The sequence below is a fragment of the Triplophysa dalaica genome, chromosome 23 (genome assembly GCF_015846415.1).
Source record: "Triplophysa dalaica isolate WHDGS20190420 chromosome 23, ASM1584641v1, whole genome shotgun sequence".
Taxonomy (NCBI): domain Eukaryota; kingdom Metazoa; phylum Chordata; class Actinopteri; order Cypriniformes; family Nemacheilidae; genus Triplophysa; species Triplophysa dalaica.
The window spans coordinates 294,219-315,581 of record NC_079564.1 but is presented as its reverse complement, the minus strand read 5'-3'; the positions used below and the strand labels follow the sequence as shown (position 1 = coordinate 315,581).

Sequence of the window (21,363 nt, the reverse complement as noted above, 5' to 3'; positions counted from 1 at the left end):
CTCTTTGATCTATTGAAACTAGACAGCGCTCTCTCTCTCTCTCTCTCTCTCTCTCTCTCTCTCTCTCTCTCTCTCACACACACACACACACACACACACGCATCTACATTATTGAATGAGATACGATCAGAGAACCCCCCGCCCTCTTGGTCATCGTATACGAGACTTTTATCACTGCCAATTGCATCTGCACCTTTGTTTTTCACGACGTAAATTGCGCATCACGAAAAATAACACAAAACAAAGGTTCATTATCTTTGTCTAGCAATACATAATTTTCATTACGGATTAATTCAATTTTTAAGAGTTAGTAAAACTGGATTATTAATATTAAAATTAAAAAATCTCAAACGTCATAATAATAACAATAAAATTCCACATTAGGTCAATCTATATAAGTAAAAAAATCTACTGATGGTTTATAAAGTGTGTGTGTGTGGGTGGGGGGTATGTTGACAGGATCATTAAACACACAGGACCTTTGTTTTGTGCCTCTTAAATCTGCTCTCCGTCTTTACTCATATGTGTCATTGAAGTGCCTGTCTCTCCATAACGCAATCACATATTACATCCACACAACTCTCATCTCCATAATGCTGCACATGCTCTGAAGGGAAACCTAGATAATGGCTGTGTGATGCTGTCACTCTTAGATTTGATAACGACCAGAAAGTAAAATGCATGTGATTTTTTTTTTTGAAAGAAGCAGAACAAATAAAGATGGCAAGGTGACATTCTGAGTCACACAGTCAAAACGCAAGAGTGCATCCTCTGTGAAGATGCTATTCACATCGACTGTATGAAGTATCAGTCACAGACCCAGTGATGCTGACAGAAATGATGAGGTACTGTACTATTGTTAATAAGGTAATTATTCACTATCATGGTATTTTAATCTGATTTGATAAACTGTAACAGTACCACTGTAGCAGTCTTAAGTGTTTCTGACAAAGTTTGCACTCATGTTTGTCCTTAATATTTGCATTCATTACATTTCTTAAAATTTCACGAAATAAATACTAAATGCATTTTATTCGGTTCACTTATGAATTTGTTTAGTATGGTCTCTAAAATAGGAAATGTATATGAATAAATGAACGATTGAATGAACCAGTAATTACTTCAAATTTGGGTATTTAATTCATAAACGTGACTTTTAGAGATCCAAAGGGCTTTAGGATTTTTAAGATCAATACATTCATTTTTACAGTTTATATTTTAATTCCTATTAAAAAACGTGAAGGTTTTTCAGACGTCATGTAAACCCCACAGAGCCCTCTAGTGGTAACTTGTGATAATTTAAGTGTCTTGAACTGAACATATTTTTCCGACTCGTGGCATCATTTCCCAATGGTGCTCTCTTTTCTGAACTATCTTTTCCTAATCCTTTAACAGAAGATTTTCTTTGCAAATACCCTCACAGTTATGGTATGACAAAGTAAAAAATCAGTGAGGCATTTCCTCCAATATCTCTTTTTATGATAATCCTAAAAATAACACATAAAAAGCTGAGTGATCTTCCACAATACCCTTTCATCTTACTTCCATATTTACATCCAAATGTATCATACGATCAAAGTAAAATCGCAACACGCTGCACATTGAAAAGTGAGAAGGTCTCTCAGTGAACAAAGTCTTTGAACGTCAGCATCAGGTAATTTTTAAGAAAGGTCGGTAGACCCAGTTTAGGAACCACCTTGTGCAATCGACCTTCCAGAAATAATCGGAGTTTGTGACGGGCCAGATGCTGTAGAAATCGAGGAGTCTGTCTCAGTGCAAACAGAGACTCGTAGAATTCTTGGTGTTTCTGTAGAGACAAAAACAGACATTATAAAGAATCATGCTGATGAACTGAGTAATCTCAATTTTGTTCATGTTTTGTTAATCATGTTTAAATATTGGAAAGGCATGTTATAAATGTTAACCCAGAGGAAAATGTTATTGCTCAGATGTTGCTGAGGAGATTTGAGGGAGTTCTCAGTTGTGTTTCATTTAAGTATCAACTGATGTGTCTCATGATATTGCATCGGAGAAATCCCAAATAGAGTCTGGAGGTATAAATGAATGTAGATCGTAGAGGTCAAATAATCCGGATTAAGGTCATTTGATGAGAAAATGTTTGAGTTGATATTAAAATCTTAATGATAATATTGCACTTTAATCACAGACTTGACAAATCTGAGCTCAGCTTGAGACATTGTAAAGATCTCTTCTAAAAAAATTGAGATATTTTAAAGATTTAAATCTTTTTCTCATGAGAAATACATTTGCTCTCCAGTTTCTCAGAACATGGGCGTTCTGTGGATGTTAAAGGTACTTGATGAAACAATCCAGCCTGAAGCTTTTCTTTTTTAATAGTGTACATTATCTATCTTTGACACATACAGATCAATAGAATTTTTACGTTATCGTGTCTGACCTGAAACAGTTCAGGAGGAACAGCTTCAGTCCACGCTTCAGTGATTTTGAGATGGTCATAGGCGTTTACCAGCACCTCTATTGTCCGTGGTGACATGCAGCAATATTTCAGCACCTAGGTGAGAAAAATCATATCAAAAGTATTTCATAAAAATGGACGTTAGTTGAGCAACACTTTGTCAGTTCCCACCTGATGCGACAGCCCCACCTGTGTTGTGGAGGTCAAAGGTTGAATGTTGTATTTCGGGGGACCGTTGCACAGAATATTGAAGTACTCGGCTTGATGAACAGATTGGGCTTCCCTCTGGGGGATTGTGGGGAATTTCTGCAATTACTGCTAATTAATCTCCTATTAACATTTGCCTCGTTAAGACTCAGGCAATTTATTTGGCACAAGTGGGACTCATTGGATGCGAGAGTGTTTGTGAGCTTTTCAAAGACAGAAATGAATCCATCGAAAATGAAATATTGCTGTTTGTAACAACTAGAATATGGCACGCTGCGAGGTAAACTTTAATTATTGATTTACTGTAAATTGATAGTGTTTCCAAGAGTCCAGGACCACTTTGAAAACCTGTATTTTGTTCAATTGAACGGTTTTTGGAGTTACTATGTAAAATGAAGAATGTTTTATGATTATGCACTATATTAAGTGCTTCTTTGTGGGATGGATCATTTAAATCTACATCTGTACAAAATCAGATATTCTTGCCTCTATTGAAGTGCGTAAGATGCTCTTTGGAACGCACTCAGTTCATGGCGAGATTATATGACCCAAATGAATGTTTTGAACAATGTTGTGAAGTCAATGCCAGTTCGAGTGTATGAACCCAAGTACTAAGAAATGATGAAATGTCAAATTGTCTCTAAAATTAACTCCTGATAATATGACTTTTAATGAAAAAAGTACTGAATTACTTTGCATGTTGTCAGTTTAATTTTGAGTATAAATGTGTGTGTATATATATACATATATATTTATTTGTACATTTCGATTAATATATATATATATATTTCATATTATTCATTTGTGAAGAATTTATTTGCAAAAACAGATAATTCAGTTTTTAAGCATTTACAAGAATTATGTTATCGAGTTTTAATTGTGTTTTATTGTGTTAGTTGCTGTATTTTCTTTAGTTATTTTTGCTTTAAAACAACCCAACTGCAGTTTGATTGATATTAATTGGAATGCACAAAAAAAATATATATACAGTATATTTGTATGTTTGTATTACTTAAATGTACTGTATAAAGTCCTAGATTATTAAATAAGAAAAAAAGATATCATAACAAATATTAAAATAACAAGACTGTAAATTAATATTTTTATAAAACTGTCTTATTATCAATAAAATATTTAACATTATATTATCATTAATAGCAACTAAACATAATTCACATTATATAATATGAAAAAAAATGATTTGTTTAAGTAAGTATTACTATTTAAATATTAAAATTACATTTTTTATGTTTATTTGAAGTATTTATTATTTTGCTAGATTTCAATCATTATTGATTGTATATTCAATTACTATGTATTTGACCAATAAAATCTTGAAATGAGAAAAACTCCACATTATTGAACAGAAACATTTCTTTCTAATGGTCCCAAACCTTTGACACGCATTGTTTGATGTTCAGCTACATCTTTCATGGTAGAGAAAAGTGTAAATTACAGTCTGCAGATGGACAGCAGCATTTAACTTGTACGTCTAGTTTCCACAAAATTGCCATCTAAATCACCAGCCATTGTGTTTTCACCTAACTGCTCATTTCTCCTCTTTGTTTTCTGACCTTAGGCAGAGCTCCTGGCCACACCCTGATGGATCCGTAGTTCAGCAGTGCCTGTACGATCCTCTCGGGCTCATTGTCAGTCTTATAGGAGATTACCTTTAGGATGTTATGCAAAGGTGCATCGCCACCATAATCCATTTCGTTGACCAAAGCTCCGTGATTAAGCAGCATATCGACCACATCGGGGTTGGCATTCTTGCACGCCATGTGGAGTGGGGTCTGCTTGTCTGCGTCACTGATGTGTATGTCGGCTCCTGCAGCCACCAGCAGTTGGCACACCCGGGTGTAGCGGTCAAGGGACCCGCTGTCCTGCGGCTGGGAGCATGCGGCATTGAGTGCCGTGTGTCCTTCATCGTTCTGCAGGTTTAGCTTGGCGCCGTGCTGTAGATAGAGCTCCACGTGCTCCTGAAGGCCATGCCGGGCGGCCACATGGAGAGGCGTATCGTTCTCATCTAAGCTTTGACCATTCACAACTGCCCCAAAAGAGATGAGATTTTTGGCACACCTGGGGAAACAGAGAAAAGATTAAAGAGAACAGCTGTGAAAAATATTTGAAATGGTAACCGTTGGTAACCAAACCTCATTGACCCTCATTGTATAGACATAAAACCACATTTCTCTAAAACATCTTATTTTTCTCTAAAAAACTCTAGAGCCCTTATTCTCAAGTGTCAACCTGTCCGTCATTTCAAAGCGTGAGATTCACGGCAGGACTTCCGGTAATCACGCTACGGACGGAGCACTCACTCAAGCGACTCGCGCTCGGTGCACACGTGCAGCGGCATCTGTCCGTCTTCGTTGGTTGCGTTGGCGTTGGCGCCGTAATGCAGAAGCAGCTTGGCACACTCTTGCTGGCACTCTTCACAAGCCTCGTGTAGGGCGGTTGTGCCCCCGGGTGCCAGGTCCACCCGAGCTCCCCTGAGGAGGAGGTGTCTGAGGCATTCGGTGAAACCTCGTCCGGCGGTTATGTGCAGCGGCGTGGTGAGCTCCTGCTCGTACGTTAATGACCACAGTCCTGTCAAAAGACAAGATGACAATTACAGTTCCGTAAAGTTTAACCTTACTCACTTCAAAAATCTTGGGTTGTTCCAACCCATGGTCTGGTGAAATATTGACTAATCCAAATAAATGATTTACGTAATAATATGTCCATATTTCAACCATGGATTGAAACCAAGCTCATGAAGCTTTGATTTGGGTTTCAAATATCAAAATTTGTATTCCAAAGCTGAAATCCATCCACATATCAACATTCACGAAGAAATAGTCATGCAAAGGTACCCGAGGTGCAAAAACAAGCACACAACCAAACAATCTTTGTACAGATTTATCCAGAATAGATTTTTGCAGATATCATAACCGTCCCACGTGCAATTGAACACATCAGCGCTCATAAACATCAACCGTGTCCTCTAAACATACTCAGCCCTCTGTAGTTGAACCTAAAGCTCTTCCACTCCTCTATGTTACTGGTGTCGTATGTAGCATCTATAAGGTAAGCATGTTCCGGGTCATCGATGATGCTAATAACGGTAAGCTCATCTGCGACCAGAAGGGCGTTCCAGAACTGAAGGATAAACCCTGATGCTTGTGCCGTGCCGATGACGTCGCTTCTGTATTTCTTTTGTTTACGAAACTTAATCTTAGGCCCCATGTGTGAGATAAAGCTACCGAGAGTAGCGTGTCCAGTTTGTGCTTTCAGATTTGTTGACGCTTTTTGTTTGAGGTGGTCTTCAGACCCTCAACGTCTGTTTACAGACAGGGGCTATTTTAAGACAGGTTGACCTGACCTTTGCAACGAAACCCGAGAGCTGTCTAGTCGGTTTGATATCGCTTTAATTTGGCTCGATCCCGTCCTTCTAAATGCCACAGCAAAATGATCTTACCTCTCACTTTTCCATTGGTGACCCAGCGCATGGCACCTCCCTGGGACTGGATGATCATGTCGTTGGGAAATCCTTTGGAGAAGATCTTCTTCATTTCCTCTAGATTTCCAGTGTACAGAGCATTTTGGACAACCAGATCTTTGCACATAGACAGAGATGTCGCTGCAGTCTGACTTGAAGATGTTCCTCTCTCTCTGGCTTCTTTTCTCAACAGGTAACCGCTGAGCACAGGCGCAGCCATACTCATCTGCTGTCGTTCTTCCTCTGAAGAGATCAGAGAACTCGAGGAAAACATCAGACTTCTTCTGGACATGTTGGGAATAGAGGCAGCGCTGAAGTAATGACTCGCTTTCATAAAAACTATCATTCGTCGCTCAGTAAAGGCTTGGGATCTTTTAAATAGCTTCTGCTTGGTGAGGTTGTTTTGATATTCAATCGGACAAGGAACTTGGCCACATGTGCTCATGAGTCTATTTTTGAAGTGTCACATGGGTTGGACATAACTCTGAAGAGGGTCTATCTATCTAATTTCCATGAGCACAAATCTTAACGCTACAGCCTACTATGATATTCTAGAGAATTGCGTGCTTTTAATTTTATAGCAAAGAAGCAAGTTTCAAAAAGAAATGAATCGAAGAATGTTGTTAACCGGCACCAGTTCTCTTGCACTGTTCTGTGTCCATACAGCAGAAGCGAATGAGTGTCAACGCTGTTCGGTTACCAACTTTCTTCAAAATATCTTCTTGTTTTGCAAACGAAAGAAAGTCATTCAAGTCTGAAACGACAAGAGGGTGAGAAAATGATGACAGAATTTGTATTTTTGGGTGAACTATCCCTTAATTATTTGTTTTGATTGGAATATCATTAAAAGTAGGCATCCCAACACTTTTGTCCATATATCTATCACATAAAAATCCAAAACCTATTGAAGAAAAGCATACAGAAATTATGATTTGCAACAATTATCCTGATAAATTATAATTCCTTATTTATTGAGCAAACATATATATTTTTCGTGAGCAAGTGATTTCGCAATGTCTTATCCATACAGTATGCTAATGACACTGCCAATAGGAATACAAATGACATTTATTCCATTTCGGCGTGCAGTAATAGCTGTCACATTGACTGAAGGCGTCAAAAAGTTGCGACTTTGCGAACACACATTACAGGCGAGGCAGAGAATGGGAAGATTGTTTTGCTGCTGGAGAACATCCTTTTAAATGATACACATAATGAGTTTATAATATGCATTTGGGATACCTCCTCACACTACTTTGATGTCTTCCAAATGGCCCGGGTATCATCAGCAAAACATGTAGGCACTTTCCCGCCCCATTGCCTCCCAAATGTATTTTAAATATCATTCCTTGTAACGCAATTATTTAAAACGTTGAACTAAACACGTACTAATGGATGAAAAAGACAGTGACTTCCACGAATTCATTTCTCAAATGGTGGACATTCAATTTTTGTGGAGGCAGGAACTTTCTCAAGCAAGAAAACAGAGAGAAGTGCATTGAATCAGCATTCGCTCGACTCGTTCGTCGTATACTCCCCGCGTGGACAACACACTGCGCTCGCACGTACGCGGGTGCGCGCTCTCGTTTGTCTCGCGCCCTGTGGGTGCAGGACGTCTGTCATTTTGTCCAGCGGTGATGTGAACAGTGAGGCCATCTGTAGGGTTACAATAGTCCGGTCAGACGTGTACGAGGTGCAGAACGGGGTAATGACGGTAACCTTTATCAGTGCAATTAGACAATTAGTTCTTGCTGATTATCTTCCACTTAACACTGCTGTGACTCGTATTAAAATAATAAAAATACACGGCTGAAACATACACCCGCTGTACAATGCCATACTAATGAATTTGCTAATTAAAGTTAGGAAGAGCAGACTTGAGAATTATAAATGCAAGCTAATTGGTTGAGACTAATTGATAAAATAACAATGAAGAATAAAAAAACATGTTATTAAGCTGTTTAAATGGACGCCAAACGGTGATACAAATGACATTGTGGGAGCAGGAAGATAAAACCCACGTCCAATACACGGTTAATGCCAAAAAGTTACATTTGGGCATTTCGCAGGTCACCCGAAAATACAAAATCTGCCATCGTTCATGTATGACTTTTTCTTCTGTTGAACACAAGAAGATATTTTGAGAAATGTCTCAATGTTATTGTGTCCGCACATTGGAAGTCAATTTGTTCCAATGCTGTTTGGTCACCGACTGGCTTAGAAGGCCCAAACCACAAAAGCTAAATTTCATTAATAGTTACTCTATGAATTGCCATGAGAGAGTGTAGATTCATTCTATATTTTAGTCTGTGTATATAACCTTAAACAAAAAAATTGTGATACTTTGTGACGTAACTCTAACCGTTGTAACGTATGGACAGACTGTTCAGCTCCAAAACATCAACTTTGGGGAATTTATTGAATTCATTTCCAAGGCTGAGACTTATCAATAATAGGCTCTTGTATACAGACTTTGCCAAAATTGTGAGCCCGGCTCTGACATCCATGATCAGCGTGCCGTTTGCAGCATCATTGTTCTGTTGCTCGGAAAACGCAGTTTTAGCTGGTCGTCCAAACATTTGCGAAGATTATTAAAATTATCAATGTGCTCAAATTTGCAATGAGGTTTGATCTTTTCCTTCTGCTAGATTGCTTTCCTTTCGTCTTCCCGAAGCTCTCGTACCTGCGACGTATGGCGCGCGTTGCTCTGTTGATTGCGCACGATCAGGCGCCCTCTTCATTATTGCAATTGAGAGGTTCATATTTCAACATAATAGCTCTCGATAACTTTAACAATTGATCACAACCTCATTTTATTGCGAGCGGAGTTAATACACGCTTCCCTGCCAAGTAGAACATTTTCTAATGATGTACTTGTGCACCAAACAATGCGGGGCCCAGCGACTGCATTAGTTACTAATGTCCCCATCCGTAATGTGCTTATACCACCCAAAAGAGAGGGGTGGGGAGGGGGGGAGATTGCGTGTGCAAAAATGAAATGAGCGCGTGGGGATCTACGAGGGACCGCAAGATCAAGGGGAACATGGTGATGATGACGATAACGCTTAAGACGCTGTCATTAATGACACTATCATCTCCTCTGTAATATGTCCACGGACGTGCCGTCATTAGCATATATAAGATCATCAGAAAGGCTGATCGCAGGAGGACAGGAGAGGGAGGGAATGAGGGGCCCGCGTTCCTCAGACTCCTTTGATTAATGACGGGAGAAGCGTGATTTCTTTTCATCAAAGATTCTCCAGTCAAATACTTCATTGGTCAGCTACTAGACTGTAAAATGGACAAATTATTGTTTCAATACGAGCGTTTAAAAAAATCCAATTTCGAAGACGTAGTCCTATTTTGTGGTTTCGAATAAAAATTGCGCAATGCGTGTCTATCGCAAGGCCTTTAAGCCGCATAGCTTTGCATCTTTAGTCATAAATATCATTTTATGTCTATTAATATGCTTTATACAATCAGGTTGTCAAACTGGAAAATCCAATTACTCCACTGAAGCGGAAGCTGACAAATTTTCCATTTTATCCATCTAAGCGCTATTAATTACAATTTGCTTGACGCTTTACAGGATAAATGTAAAATGTCTTGTACTTTGTGGTTCTTGTATTTATTTCAGATTCAGAGATTTGCTTTTACTACCATAATGCGTGCTTATGTTTAAATCCCTTTCGCTGCTTTAAAAGGATAGTTTAACCACCCTCAAGTCACTCAAAATCTGTATTCTTCTGGAATATGAAAATAGATATTTTGAGAAATGTGTCAGTGGTTGTATCCATAAAGGGAAAGTCAACGGTAGTCAATGTCACATTTTTCAAAAGATCTTTTGTGGTTTGGACAAAGAAAGTCACAGTGTTGTTAAACGATGAACATTTTGGGCAGAACTATCCCTTAAAACATTAAATATTGTAAAAGACAAATAAAATCTGAAAGTATAAAACATTAGTGTTTAACATTTTTGTGCGATGTCTCTCCTGTTGTAGAGTTACTATAAACGCGTTTGCACTATGAAGCCTTTTGAAACAGCTCATTTTTGTGATCTGATAGGGTTGGTTACGATTAAATCAGATACAGGCAGTCACATCAAACAGTTGTAAATCTTTTTTTTCTTTATAAAAATACTTAAAAGTGGTTTAGTAAAACATAAAAAATACTGAATTCAACGTCTAATTACGTTTTTTCATACAAACGTGCTTTTAATTATACACCTTTCAATTGAGATTTTTACCAAATAAATCATATCCCTTCTGAAAATAAAATATCATAACCTGTGACATTGAATCTTAGTGTGGCAATATTCCTGCTGTGGTCTCAATAGTGTTCAAATGACGCCATCTGGTGACGACAATACGCACTACATCGATTTACACCTCAGACTTCTGCTCTTAAATTCGATCATAAACTCAGATCATCCTGCAAAATACTGGAGACACCAAACTGCATGCATATATTTGTATAACATTGTTGAATTTTGTTTGATTAAAAAAAAATGACAAAGTATCAGACTTTCAAAGTCATATTAACCATGTCAGTAGTACCTTGTCATACTACCAGTAACACATCGGATCTTAAATCTGATAATCATATCTGTATTGTATTGTTGGCTAGTGTCAAAGTTCAGTTGGGGTAAGGGAAAATACTTTTTGTCTACTGAACAGAATGTTTTTTGCACTTTACATATAAAACCAGGATTTATCCTCATCTTAAGATGAAGGCACAACTCAGCTTTCTATGTGCACATTTATTAGTAATTATCCCTTTAACACATGTTTTTATTGTTTTAAATTGAAATGCCCCCACCCATTCAAGGAGTTCACTTCGAGCTTGTGTATTTGGTGACGGCTTTGGTCCCCTCGGACACGGCGTGTTTGGCGAGTTCTCCAGGCAGCAGGAGTCTGACTGCGGTCTGCACCTCTCGGCTGGTGATGGTGGAGCGCTTGTTATACTGTGCCAGCCTGGAAGCTTCTGTAGCGATGCGCTCGAACACATCATTCACAAATGAATTCATGATGCTCATTGCCCTGCTGGAGATGCCAGTGTCTGGATGAACCTGCAGACAAACACGGCACATTTATTTTAAAGAGAAGAAAGAAGATCCAATCGGTTAATATCAAGAGAAAAAAAAAACAATCTACACAAGATGTGTCATTCTACAGTCACAGGCACTCGAGGTAACAAAAATAAATTTTAAAACATCAACCACAAATACTGGAACAAAGAACTACTTATGGCATTGATTGTTGAACAAAAATAAAAATACAAAACAACAAATGAAAAACAATATCTAAAGTTGTCAAAATACTGTTAATTGTAAAATTCCAAAATAAAGGTTTAAAGATGGCTTTTATTTTGACATTTTGGAGGTGCATAGGCGTCAAAATATGAACGGTCTTAAAATTAACATTAGGAAAAATAAACAGTACATATCATCTTACCACCATACACACAAACACAATTATTTTATACACAATATAGTTCCTAAGCCCAACTAAAGGCCGGTCACGGTTGCCATGCCAACCAACTTGGCGCATTTATACTGAAACTGTTGTGCGGTTGTACATCGTCATTTACACAGTTTTAAATGTGCGTTATGAATATTTGTTGTCAAAACCAGTTCTTCCAAAAAGTTCATCTCTAGCACACATTCACTGACCTGCTTCAAAACTTTGTAGATATACACCGCATAGGTTTCCCTCCTCTTCGCTCTTCTCTTAGTTGTCTTTTTGTCCCCGGGCACTTTCCCCTTCTTTTTAGTTCCATCATTGGACATACTGGAGTTTTACACAACAGTGAACGAAATTTCATTTAAAGTTCGTGTTTGCCGCTCGGCAGATCTTCAGCTGTCTGTCATCAGCCATTTATCATGCAGCCGGAAGTGAGTATTAATTAGCATCCGGCTGCGATCAATCGCGCCTGACTGACGGAAATCAACAAACAGTCTTCTCTCAGGATTTGTGGTGTGTATTCTTTTTCTTGGCTGCATTTATCTTCTTTACATGTGTGATTGTCTACTTTATTTGTCAGAAATTTGTCTAGAAATTCAATAATTCAATTTCTGAATAATGCGCAGAAAATGATGGAATTTTAAATTTAATCGGAGTAGAATAAAACCTTTTTGAAGGTTTTCATTGTTCATCAGGTCAAAGCAATGTGCACTCTTTTTGTGCATAGTTATATCTTTCACTAGTATTAGCTTTATAGTATATTTGAAAATAAATGTGTTTTTATTATTGTGTTTTGAAGATGAGGGTCGGTTCTTGTGGGGTCAGTTGTTGATCTTCAGGTGTTTGTGGTTGAAGCAGATCATCTGGACGCTTGTAGATCATTACACCAGACATGAAGAGAACCAGTCAATGTTTTGGAAAAGGATTGGATGACATTTATGAAGGAAGATCAATACATTGCCTGCTTACTGGACTGTCCTGAACACACGTGACCCAGTCTGTGAAAACCAGCTTGTCATTTTATTATTTTGATATGGGCTGGTTGCACAAGATGGTGCCGATGAGCTTTTGCGAAGCCAGGTTTGGGGAACTATTGAGTTGTATTATCTTAACGAAGTGCTCCGCAATGTGAAGAGGATCTGTCATATTGCTGATTTATTATATTCTACTTTTTTTTTAATCTAAAAAACAACCATTTTGCAAATATTTCATTATGCCTACAGTTAATTGGCATTCTGGCATAATCTCTCAATTACGTAATAAACTTCACCTGCAGAAACATGTCATGAGTGGGTACTAGTGCTGCTGAAGTTAATGTTTTGAACTAGAAATGCTTTTCAGGAGTGCATTCTTAAAACACCTTTATTTTATATGTACATTATTTATTAAAATTGTCGTATTTGATGTTTGCTTGTTTGAAAAGTATTTACCTAAATAGTGGCCCAAAATATTAAAAAACAGAAATGGTTTATTTTTCATTGACTATGTTGGTTGTAAATATCTCACTTATCTTTTTTTTTTGTGCAAGCTCGAATGAAAAAAGAAAATTGCATTTTCGTACCGAATTTACATCTCTAAACGACCTGACCTTTTCACTGAAAGTGCAGGACAACAAACAAAGCCCCTGATAGTCTAGACTAGCTGAAAGCTCTAAAGCTAACCGCTCTGGTTGTATTGCCTTTGTGGCATTTTCCCACAGCACTACATCAGCAGGGAATGTGGACGCGCACTCAATAATCCGTCAATACGGATCACAGGCCACAGGACCAAGAGGCATTTCAAAGCTTACTCTATGGAAAGCTCTTCTGTAGACGCCATCTTTAGACAAAGATGTTGTATTTTAACCATCATGGGACATATCTTTATGCATGATGGGTTTAAACTCATTACAGTGATGTTGCAAGCACCAAGTTGAGCTACAGTAGAGACACAGATAGGGGTCATCAGACAGAACCTGATTTTGCTGTTAGACGCGGCTCTTTTCAATTGTTTTCAGTTTGCAGGAAGTGTTGTGGGCGCTGCTTATTCGCGTTTTTGCCGCCTTTGACAATTCACATTTGGCAACTAAAATTGCTTGGAAAACACGCAACTTTCTATACTCAAATGATCCGAAGTGGGCGGGCGGCACTATGAAAAGTTGAACTATTTCCATCACGATTCTTGGGGCCACGATAGCCGCTGAGGCGAGGAGGTACAAACAAAGGATATATGGATTATATGCACTGAAAATACCTTGGAATAACCTGATTTAGTTATGCAGCGATCATCTGTGTTTCAATCTTCATTGGTTGGTTCTTGTCACATGACCTTCGGTGCACTTGCGGCATTCTGAAAAGTTGTGATTTTTCATCTTGATGCGGCGCTGGCGCGCCTTCAAAAGATGTAGCATACATTTTTGTATAAAATGTTGTCTACATTTAAAGTAACGAATATGCGTGCGGAAAAGACGTGAAATGTAGTTCGGGACATACGTGGGTTAACCAAGCAGGGTCAGAGAAAGAGCTGTAAACCTTTACTGACAGGACAGCTGTTTCGGTGGTTACCTAGCAACATGAAACACGCTTTGTGCTGCTCTTTTTAAAGGGTCAACCAAAAGAGCAGCATGGTGCGCCTCGCATTTTGGAACATGAAAAGTGCGTTCTGTCTGTTCGACCCCATAGTGCGCTGTCTTGCAGGAGTTTGTGCACATTACTTTATTAGATTCCGTGCATCACATTGCAATGTGACTTGATGATGTCGGCACATTGACAAATTTGAAGGATTATTGATTTGCAAATCAATAATCATAACAAACAGTATTATTGACAAGACTCATACAATGTATTTGATTTGCCCTCATCTTAGTAAGATTATGAGCAAGTTACAGATAAAGTTGTCGTGTGTCGTTTGGAGCATCTATTGACTGAAATGAGATGTAATACACATAACTGTGTCTTAAAAGGTGTATAAAGACCTTGCATAAAAAGGGTTATGTTTCTAATACTAAATACAATATCACATTTGGGAAAGAAGCAAAAACATGGTGACGTCTTAGTCCACTCTCAGTAGTACTTTTAAAGAGAGGGAGGAGAGAAGTGAGCTGTTGGTTGCAATTTGAAACCTCACCTCTAGATGCTGCTCAAAACCACACACTGGTCCTTTAAGTTTTAAGTTTGTTCCTCACGTAGATTTTAGATTTTAGAATAGTTTTTGGTGCTGTTGTGTTCATTTTTCAAGCGTTGACACTACAGTTCCTGTTTATTATCACTGCATGATAAAGAAGTCAAAAGTAAAGTCTTAAGCATTTCTCCTTTGTGTTCCACAGAAAGCCATATAGATTTGGAATGACATTTGGTGGAATATACAAATTTCTCATTTCTAACGTCTCCTGCCAGTTGTCTTGAAGTTAGCTTTAATTCCCACTGCTTCAAAGCTGTGACCAATAGTTGGTGTGCACATTGTGTGCTGCTGGGTGTTCAATTTCACGTTTTCGTTACTTGACAAGACCTTTTGATATTTTCAATTTCATAGTCCTTAAGATCCGACAAGTTCATTGTACAACAGAACTGATACGTACCTTCAGGTTAAGACTTCACTCTCCTCCAAAGAATGAACCTTTATTCTTTTAGACCTTTGTCCTTCTGCAGCAGTAGTTTCTTTTTTACCCGTGAGCATAGCAGATCAGTGTGGTAGTTTGATGAAATGTTAGATTATCTATATTACTTGTTTTAGTGTTAATGCATTATGCTAATCAAAACATATGTCCCATAAATATTGTGTATTTTAGGTAGGGTTGGTCCGATACCGACACATAAAACCCTGGTGTCTGTGAGTTCTTGAACCCATATACCTATCCGATACCATTTACTTAAACACGACCTAGTTATTCCTGCTATCTTTGCTTAACGCTGCAAATGGGAAATCACTTCTTCTTCACTGCTCAGAAAGTTGCCACTGTTTAGAGCAGGGTTACTCAAATCTTACCCTGGAGGTCCGGAGCACTGCAGAGTTTAGCTCCAACCCTGATCAAACTTACATACCTGTGATTTTCTAGTGATACTGAACAACTTGATTAGCTTGCTCAGGTGTGTTTGATCAGGGCTGGAGCTAAACCCTGCAGTGCTCCGGACCTCCAGGGTAAGATTTGAGTAACCCTGGTTTAGAGCAACGAAGAAGAAATGAAAACATGCTAGTGTATGTCTGCAGTTTAGCTGTATATATCAGACTGGACCACAAGCTAGTAAAGCTGCGACTTAAGAATAATGAGTACTGTCAAATGTCTGTTAGATAATAAAATACTCTAGTTTGCTGCATGTATTTCTTTATTTTTTATTAAGGGTTAACTCTGAAGCACACCATAAAATAATTCAATCAATAACAATCTATCAGGGCTAGTACAACATATACAGATACACATCCAGGTATCAGATCAGTACTCCGTATCGTCCGAAACCCTGAGCACAGGTAACAGTATCGGGAAGAGAAAAAGGGTATCGGAACATTTCTATTTTTTGGGCTGTTCAATGATTAATCACATCCAGAACAAACGTTTGTAACATCATATACAGTACGTCTGTGCATATTTATTTTGTATTTATAAACACATACACGTACACATACATATATATATTTAGCAAATATTTGCTGGTATATGTTATTATTTAAATATAATTTAAATGATAAACATTTATTCATTTCTATTTTTTGATGTATACAAGTATATGTTTATAAATACAGAGTAATATGCCCTATGCGAAGTTTGTTTATATATCATGCTTGACTTTAGGTCTAATGTATATGGAACTATCTATCCAAGATCTTTTTAGTTCATCTTAAAGTGATAGTTCACCCAAACAGGAAAATTCTGTCATCATTTGCTCACCCTCGTGTCATTTCATACCTGTATAAATGACTTTGTTCTGATGAAAACTGAGATATTTGGAAGAATGTAAGCAATTTATATTTCTGTTCGAAATCATTGACTGCCATAGTAGAAAAAATTAAATGGTAGTCGAAGGTGCCCAAGAACTCTTTGTGTTCCTAAATTATTCAAAATGTCTCACTTTGTGTTTATCAGAACAACAAAATTATACACTGTTTTCCTATATGGTAGTGGATGATGTCACAGAACTGAAAATTGCTAACGTTCTTACAAATATTTTTGTGTTTAAAATAACACAGAAATGTACATAGGTTTGAAACAACCTGACGGTGAGAATTTTATTTCTTTGTGTGAACTATCCCTTTAATGGCTTTTTTTTAGCGTATACGTTCGCATGGTTAGCGCATGGTCGCCCGCAAGTTCAACACCTGAAAACGAATGTGATTAGGCTACACATTTGACAGAAGGAGATAACATGCAGACAGCCGCGCAATCTACTTCGGTTCCGAGAATCCGCGTCCGCTGCCCGAGCAAAGCCGACATCGGCTAAGGTACCTGCTGCACAACACACTCGGCAAACTTTAGCGGAGTCGTTTAGCAGAAAAGTGCCTTACGATAAGAAATGCAACAGGTGGCAATACATTACAAATTCCTTTTTTTTTACTTTTTTACTTTTAGTTCGATGTTCTTACACTAGTTCAATTATTATTTTGTATGTCTATTTGAATTTTTACTTGAATACTTACATGCTAAAGAAAATAAATAAGCATTATTTTCATTCAAAATTGTGCCCATTATTATCATCAGTGATTAAGTAACTCAGCCTTTTAAAATCACATTTTTAATGGATATCGTCTAATTATCGTTATCGTTAAAATCGACAAACTGGATGCATCTATTTTTTTAAGTCAACTAAACTGTCACATGACTGCTCCATCCTATGAAAAACAAGCTGTTACACTGCAGTGTAGTTATAATATCTACCAGCAGGGGCTATCCAGCCAAACAGGTGCTGTTATGTTACTGCCTCCTTTGGTCATTTTTTCCTCTTTGCTAGTCATAGTTTTGCCTTTATATGGATTTTAGTTTGGTTTGTTATTCACAGTGGACTCAATTGCTTTGACAATCTTTAATATTGACAGTTAGGGGGGGTGATACCCAGCATCACCTCTTAACAGTGAGATGCCTTAAAATGATTTGGTAGATTATAATCAGTACTTGAATCGAGAATGTTGGTCTGTTGCCTTCATCTGATTTTTACAGGTCATTTCTTTTCCGCTTCTGTAAAATCATGCATGAAATAACCTTTTGCTAATACTTTAGGATTGCCTTAATGTAGAAAATTTCCCAGCGCTTTGGGCCAAATGCCACACTGTGCATATGGATAACCACATACGGTACCCTTTCACAACAGCTCTGAGCTGTTTGATACTAACCCACAATTCTGTTTGTGTGTTTTTCTGAACTTAAATTGCTTTGCTTTAGATTGGCCGCTGATGTCCAATGATTTATTTCACGGGTCGAGCAGTGGCCACAGTGCCATTATACTCATGGCCTCTTCTCATTGAGCAATCTCAAGAGGCAAAACTGCACAGCTTCATGTTTTTTGCAGTAAAGCATCCGGTCACATGAATGAGAGTGTTTGAAATGAGCAGTAAAGATAATCTGTCTCCGTTTAAAGCTGGGCGCACATTCATCGGACTGCCCTGCTTATGCATGTTTTACTGCTCTGTTAAAGCTGACTTCAGCAATATTCTCAGCTGAGTGACATTTGAAGTGTTTTACAGGGCCCATAATAAAACAATGTGTGGTTCATCCTTTTTATCTGTTCAATGACAAGTGTTGGCTAGATATAATATGTTTGTGTGCATATGAGAGCATGCAGACATTCATGGATGCATATATGGCTCTTCCAGTGGCGGTCCGTGACTCCTCTTCAGGGGAATCAGTAATGCGAAGCTCGGCAAAACATGTATTTAGCCCGTCATGTGTGTGGCGTGTCATGTCAAAATACCTGCCTGGTGCAGACACGTCGAAAGGGTTTTTAATAAAAGAGATGCTCGCGTTTGCTAGGTTCACATGAAGCGCTTAACACGTATTTTGAATTCCTGCTTCCTCTAAAGACGACGCACTGATCTCCACTTGGCTGTTCAGTGACCAACATTCTCTAAAAGATATTATATACAGCAACAGCACCCATTCACTTCTATTGTAGTACATACACAAAACCAATGCAAGTGGATCGGCGCTGGATGACAACATTCTTCAAAATATCTTATTTGATGCTCTGAGGAAGTAAGAAAGTCACACAGGTTTGAAATGACAAGAGGGTGAGTGAATGGCAGTATTACACTATTTGGGTGAATTAGCGCTTTAATGTCATATCATAAAAATTACAATTTGTAATTAACTTATTGCCTTCATGTTGTTCTGAACCTATTTTCCCAGTAGAACACAAATGCAGATGTTAGGCAGACTGTGTTTCTGTGAACTTGTTAATGGTTGCTGGGGCTTTTCAAGTCTTCTTTACAGCTGTTTAAGGAAAAGTCTGGAAAACCTTCCTCTCTTGTGCACAGTAAACATTGCACCTGTTTGAGGAAACCAGGTCCATTTGGTTAGTTTGTGTCTTGAAGTTTAGTTCTTCTTAACATTGCCATTTGTGTTCCATGGGTGAGTGTTTAAATTTAATTGTCTTGCAAAAACCTAATACAAGAGTTGACTATCGAGTAAGTGTTTGTGAAGAAAACATACTTTGAAACAATATGTATACGATAATGCAATTTGGATATTTGGATAAAAGCGTCTGCCAAATGCATTCATGTCAATGTAAATGAAGCAATGTATGAATGACGGAAACCTCTCTCTCATAGATCGAAACTTGGTTTATGACACAATGTCTTTTTACTGTATATTGACAAGCTGTACTTTTCTTGACAGATGCCATTGTATTCTAATATAGTATTTCAATATTATTGCTTTTTTTAAACTTACACTTGCTTTTCTGGTGGGTTATGCTGGGGTGTGCTTTATTTCACAGCTAACTTTGTTTGACTTTTTCATTGAATACATTAGTGTTATGTTTGGTTTTTCAGAGAGACTGCTTATGTCGATATGACATGACTTCAGCTGTCGATCGCAGGTGACCATGCATAATCTTTTATTCATTCGGCCCTCAGTTGAAAGTCAAAATGGACTCTCCCACAGTGGACTACTGAGAGAACTGCTACAAGATCTGCAGATTCTGTAGCCATCTTTAAGAAACGCCTGAAAACACATCTCTTCCGCCAACATCTGACTGATCTGTTCTGACTCTTTTCTTCTCTACTCTTTTCTTCTCTACTCTAAAAAAAAAAAATGTATGAATGAATGGTTCCGTATACTGTGTTAGGCTGTATGAGACCAGTCTTCTTTTTGATTGCTCTTATGCTTTTGTTGTATTTATGCTGTCCTAATTGCTTCCATTATCTACCCCACTTGTAAGTCGCTTTGGATAAAAGCGTCTGCTAAATGACTAAATGTAAAATGTAATGTAAATGTAGAACAGAATGATGAGATTTTTCTCATACGGTCAAGCCGTTGGCATGTTGATAGCTTTAAGGTGATGTTTGTCCATGTCAGGCGGCGCCCACTCCATGCTGACGCTCCTTTAAAAGTCCAACTATAAGACCAGATCTGTTTTTATCAAGACATCCCCGGCACAGAGAATCCGGTTGCTTTCCGTTCTTGACATCCTTTGTGCTACTATGTGTCCCATACGACTGTAGTTTGTAACAGATTTGAGTTTTCACGTTATCCTATAATTAAAGGTGAAGCCTGTTTTGAATATTCATGGTGCCCACTAATGTCAAGTGAGATTTGTTTTAGACTCTGTGTACGAGCAGTTCGGTGTATTGCGTTAGAAGGTATTTACATGCAAAAATATGCAGGATGATATTGTGTTGCTAATCCTCTCTCTCTAAAACACAGCATATTTGTTATAGTAGAGCCTGTGAACGGGATCTCAAGATGTTACAATATTTGAGGAAGACAGAATATCAGCATGCGTGCAAACAGACTAACGGAACCATCTGGGTTGTTCAACAATACGAAAGCTATTTCCACAGCGAGGAAATGAATAATCAAATCTATTGTTGGCCATTCCTGCATGGAAATAATGTAAATGGCAGATTTGTGTGTTTTCTTGAAATGGTGTGATGTCATTTAACTGGCAAATAAATAAGAGTATTAGACTAAGTACATGTTGTTTAAGTCTCAACCTACCCTCCTCTTTGGATCGGGTTCTCATTGATTTGGTATCAATTGCAGTCCTTTGAGAAAGATCTCTAACGGTGGCTCTTACTCATGGTAATGGTAAATTGTGTCCCTTGAGCATCATACTGGCTATAATCTCACGTAACTAAAGGATGGATTTTTAAAGGTTCCTACGATGGGTGCCTGAACTGTAAACCCCATAAAACATTGCATGTTATTGATTTAACCTCAGTCCATAAGTCAAGCGTCACCCGTGGGGTCCTAAATGACCGACTCATCCTTTATCAGTAATGGTGCGCGTTGAAGATTAAAATGTGAGTAAGTGGTGCAAAACATATGATTATCTCAAGACCTCTTGAAAGCTTATTGAAAAGGTTCGTTTAATTTGATGTGGAGCTTTGGCTCCAAATCCGCAGGGTTGCATCTCGAAAGTGCTCTCCTGCCAGAACCGACCGCCTCGCATGCGCTCACATGGTCTGCATGCACGCCTCCCCGCAACTACCTGTAGCTGAAATACAGCAGTGCTCGTTGACAGTCGCTCTGTTCTTTCATACAAAACCTGAAGTGGAAGCACCCCCAGCCCGTTATCACCCTCCCCCATGCTTTTTTCTTTCTTTCACACATACACACACACGAACGCTGTGGCGAGGCAGACGCTCAGCAG

The 21,363-nt window shown here is 38.3% G+C and overlaps 2 protein-coding genes across 4 annotated transcripts; both read right to left on the bottom strand.

Moving 5' to 3' along the window:
• Nucleotides 1–1,230: 1,230 nt before the first annotated feature.
• On the bottom strand, nt 1,231–6,546 carry asb10 (ankyrin repeat and SOCS box containing 10). Of its 3 annotated transcripts, none has more exons than XM_056738470.1 (5): nt 5,641–5,914; nt 4,966–5,233; nt 4,219–4,723; nt 2,420–2,533; nt 1,231–1,807 (listed from the first exon to the last, which is right to left on the bottom strand). In XM_056738470.1, exons 1-5 carry the CDS (start codon nt 5,870–5,872, stop codon nt 1,622–1,624), a joined length of 1,305 nt encoding a protein of 434 aa, XP_056594448.1. In that variant the 5' UTR covers nt 5,873–5,914; the 3' UTR covers nt 1,231–1,621. The 3 variants fall into 3 exon arrangements, 2 of the variants coding, with proteins under 2 accessions (XP_056594448.1, XP_056594447.1); XM_056738469.1 differs by lacking the exon at nt 5,641–5,914 and adding an exon at nt 6,105–6,546 and having other exon boundaries at nt 1,232–1,807; XR_008905473.1 differs by lacking the exon at nt 5,641–5,914 and adding an exon at nt 6,105–6,546 and having other exon boundaries at nt 1,671–1,807; nt 4,191–4,723.
• Nucleotides 6,547–10,864: 4,318 nt separating this feature from the next.
• zgc:92591 (uncharacterized protein LOC436997 homolog) lies at nt 10,865–11,936 on the bottom strand. Its single transcript, XM_056738537.1, has 2 exons — nt 11,797–11,936; nt 10,865–11,193 (listed from the first exon to the last, which is right to left on the bottom strand). Exons 1-2 carry the CDS (start codon nt 11,911–11,913, stop codon nt 10,957–10,959), a joined length of 354 nt encoding a protein of 117 aa, XP_056594515.1. The 5' UTR covers nt 11,914–11,936; the 3' UTR covers nt 10,865–10,956.
• Between the last annotated feature and the right edge of the window lie 9,427 nt (nt 11,937–21,363).

Bases quoted from the DNA above. Each gene is read 5' to 3' on its own strand.
- asb10 (XM_056738469.1), bottom strand. From the start codon at position 6,471: ATGATAGTTTTTATGAAAGCGAGTCATTACTTCAGCGCTGCCTCTATT. The intron at 2,534-4,218 runs GTCAGAAAACAA...TTTCTCACCTAG, and splicing joins GGCCAGGAGCTCTGCCTAAG to GTGCTGAAATATTGCTGCAT. The intron at 1,808-2,419 runs GTCAGACACGAT...TTGTCTCTACAG, and splicing joins TTCCTCCTGAACTGTTTCAG to AAACACCAAGAATTCTACGA.
- zgc:92591 (XM_056738537.1), bottom strand. From the start codon at position 11,913: ATGTCCAATGATGGAACTAAAAAGAAGGGGAAAGTGCCCGGGGACAAA. The intron at 11,194-11,796 runs GTCAGTGAATGT...GTTTGTCTGCAG, and splicing joins TCTACAAAGTTTTGAAGCAG to GTTCATCCAGACACTGGCAT.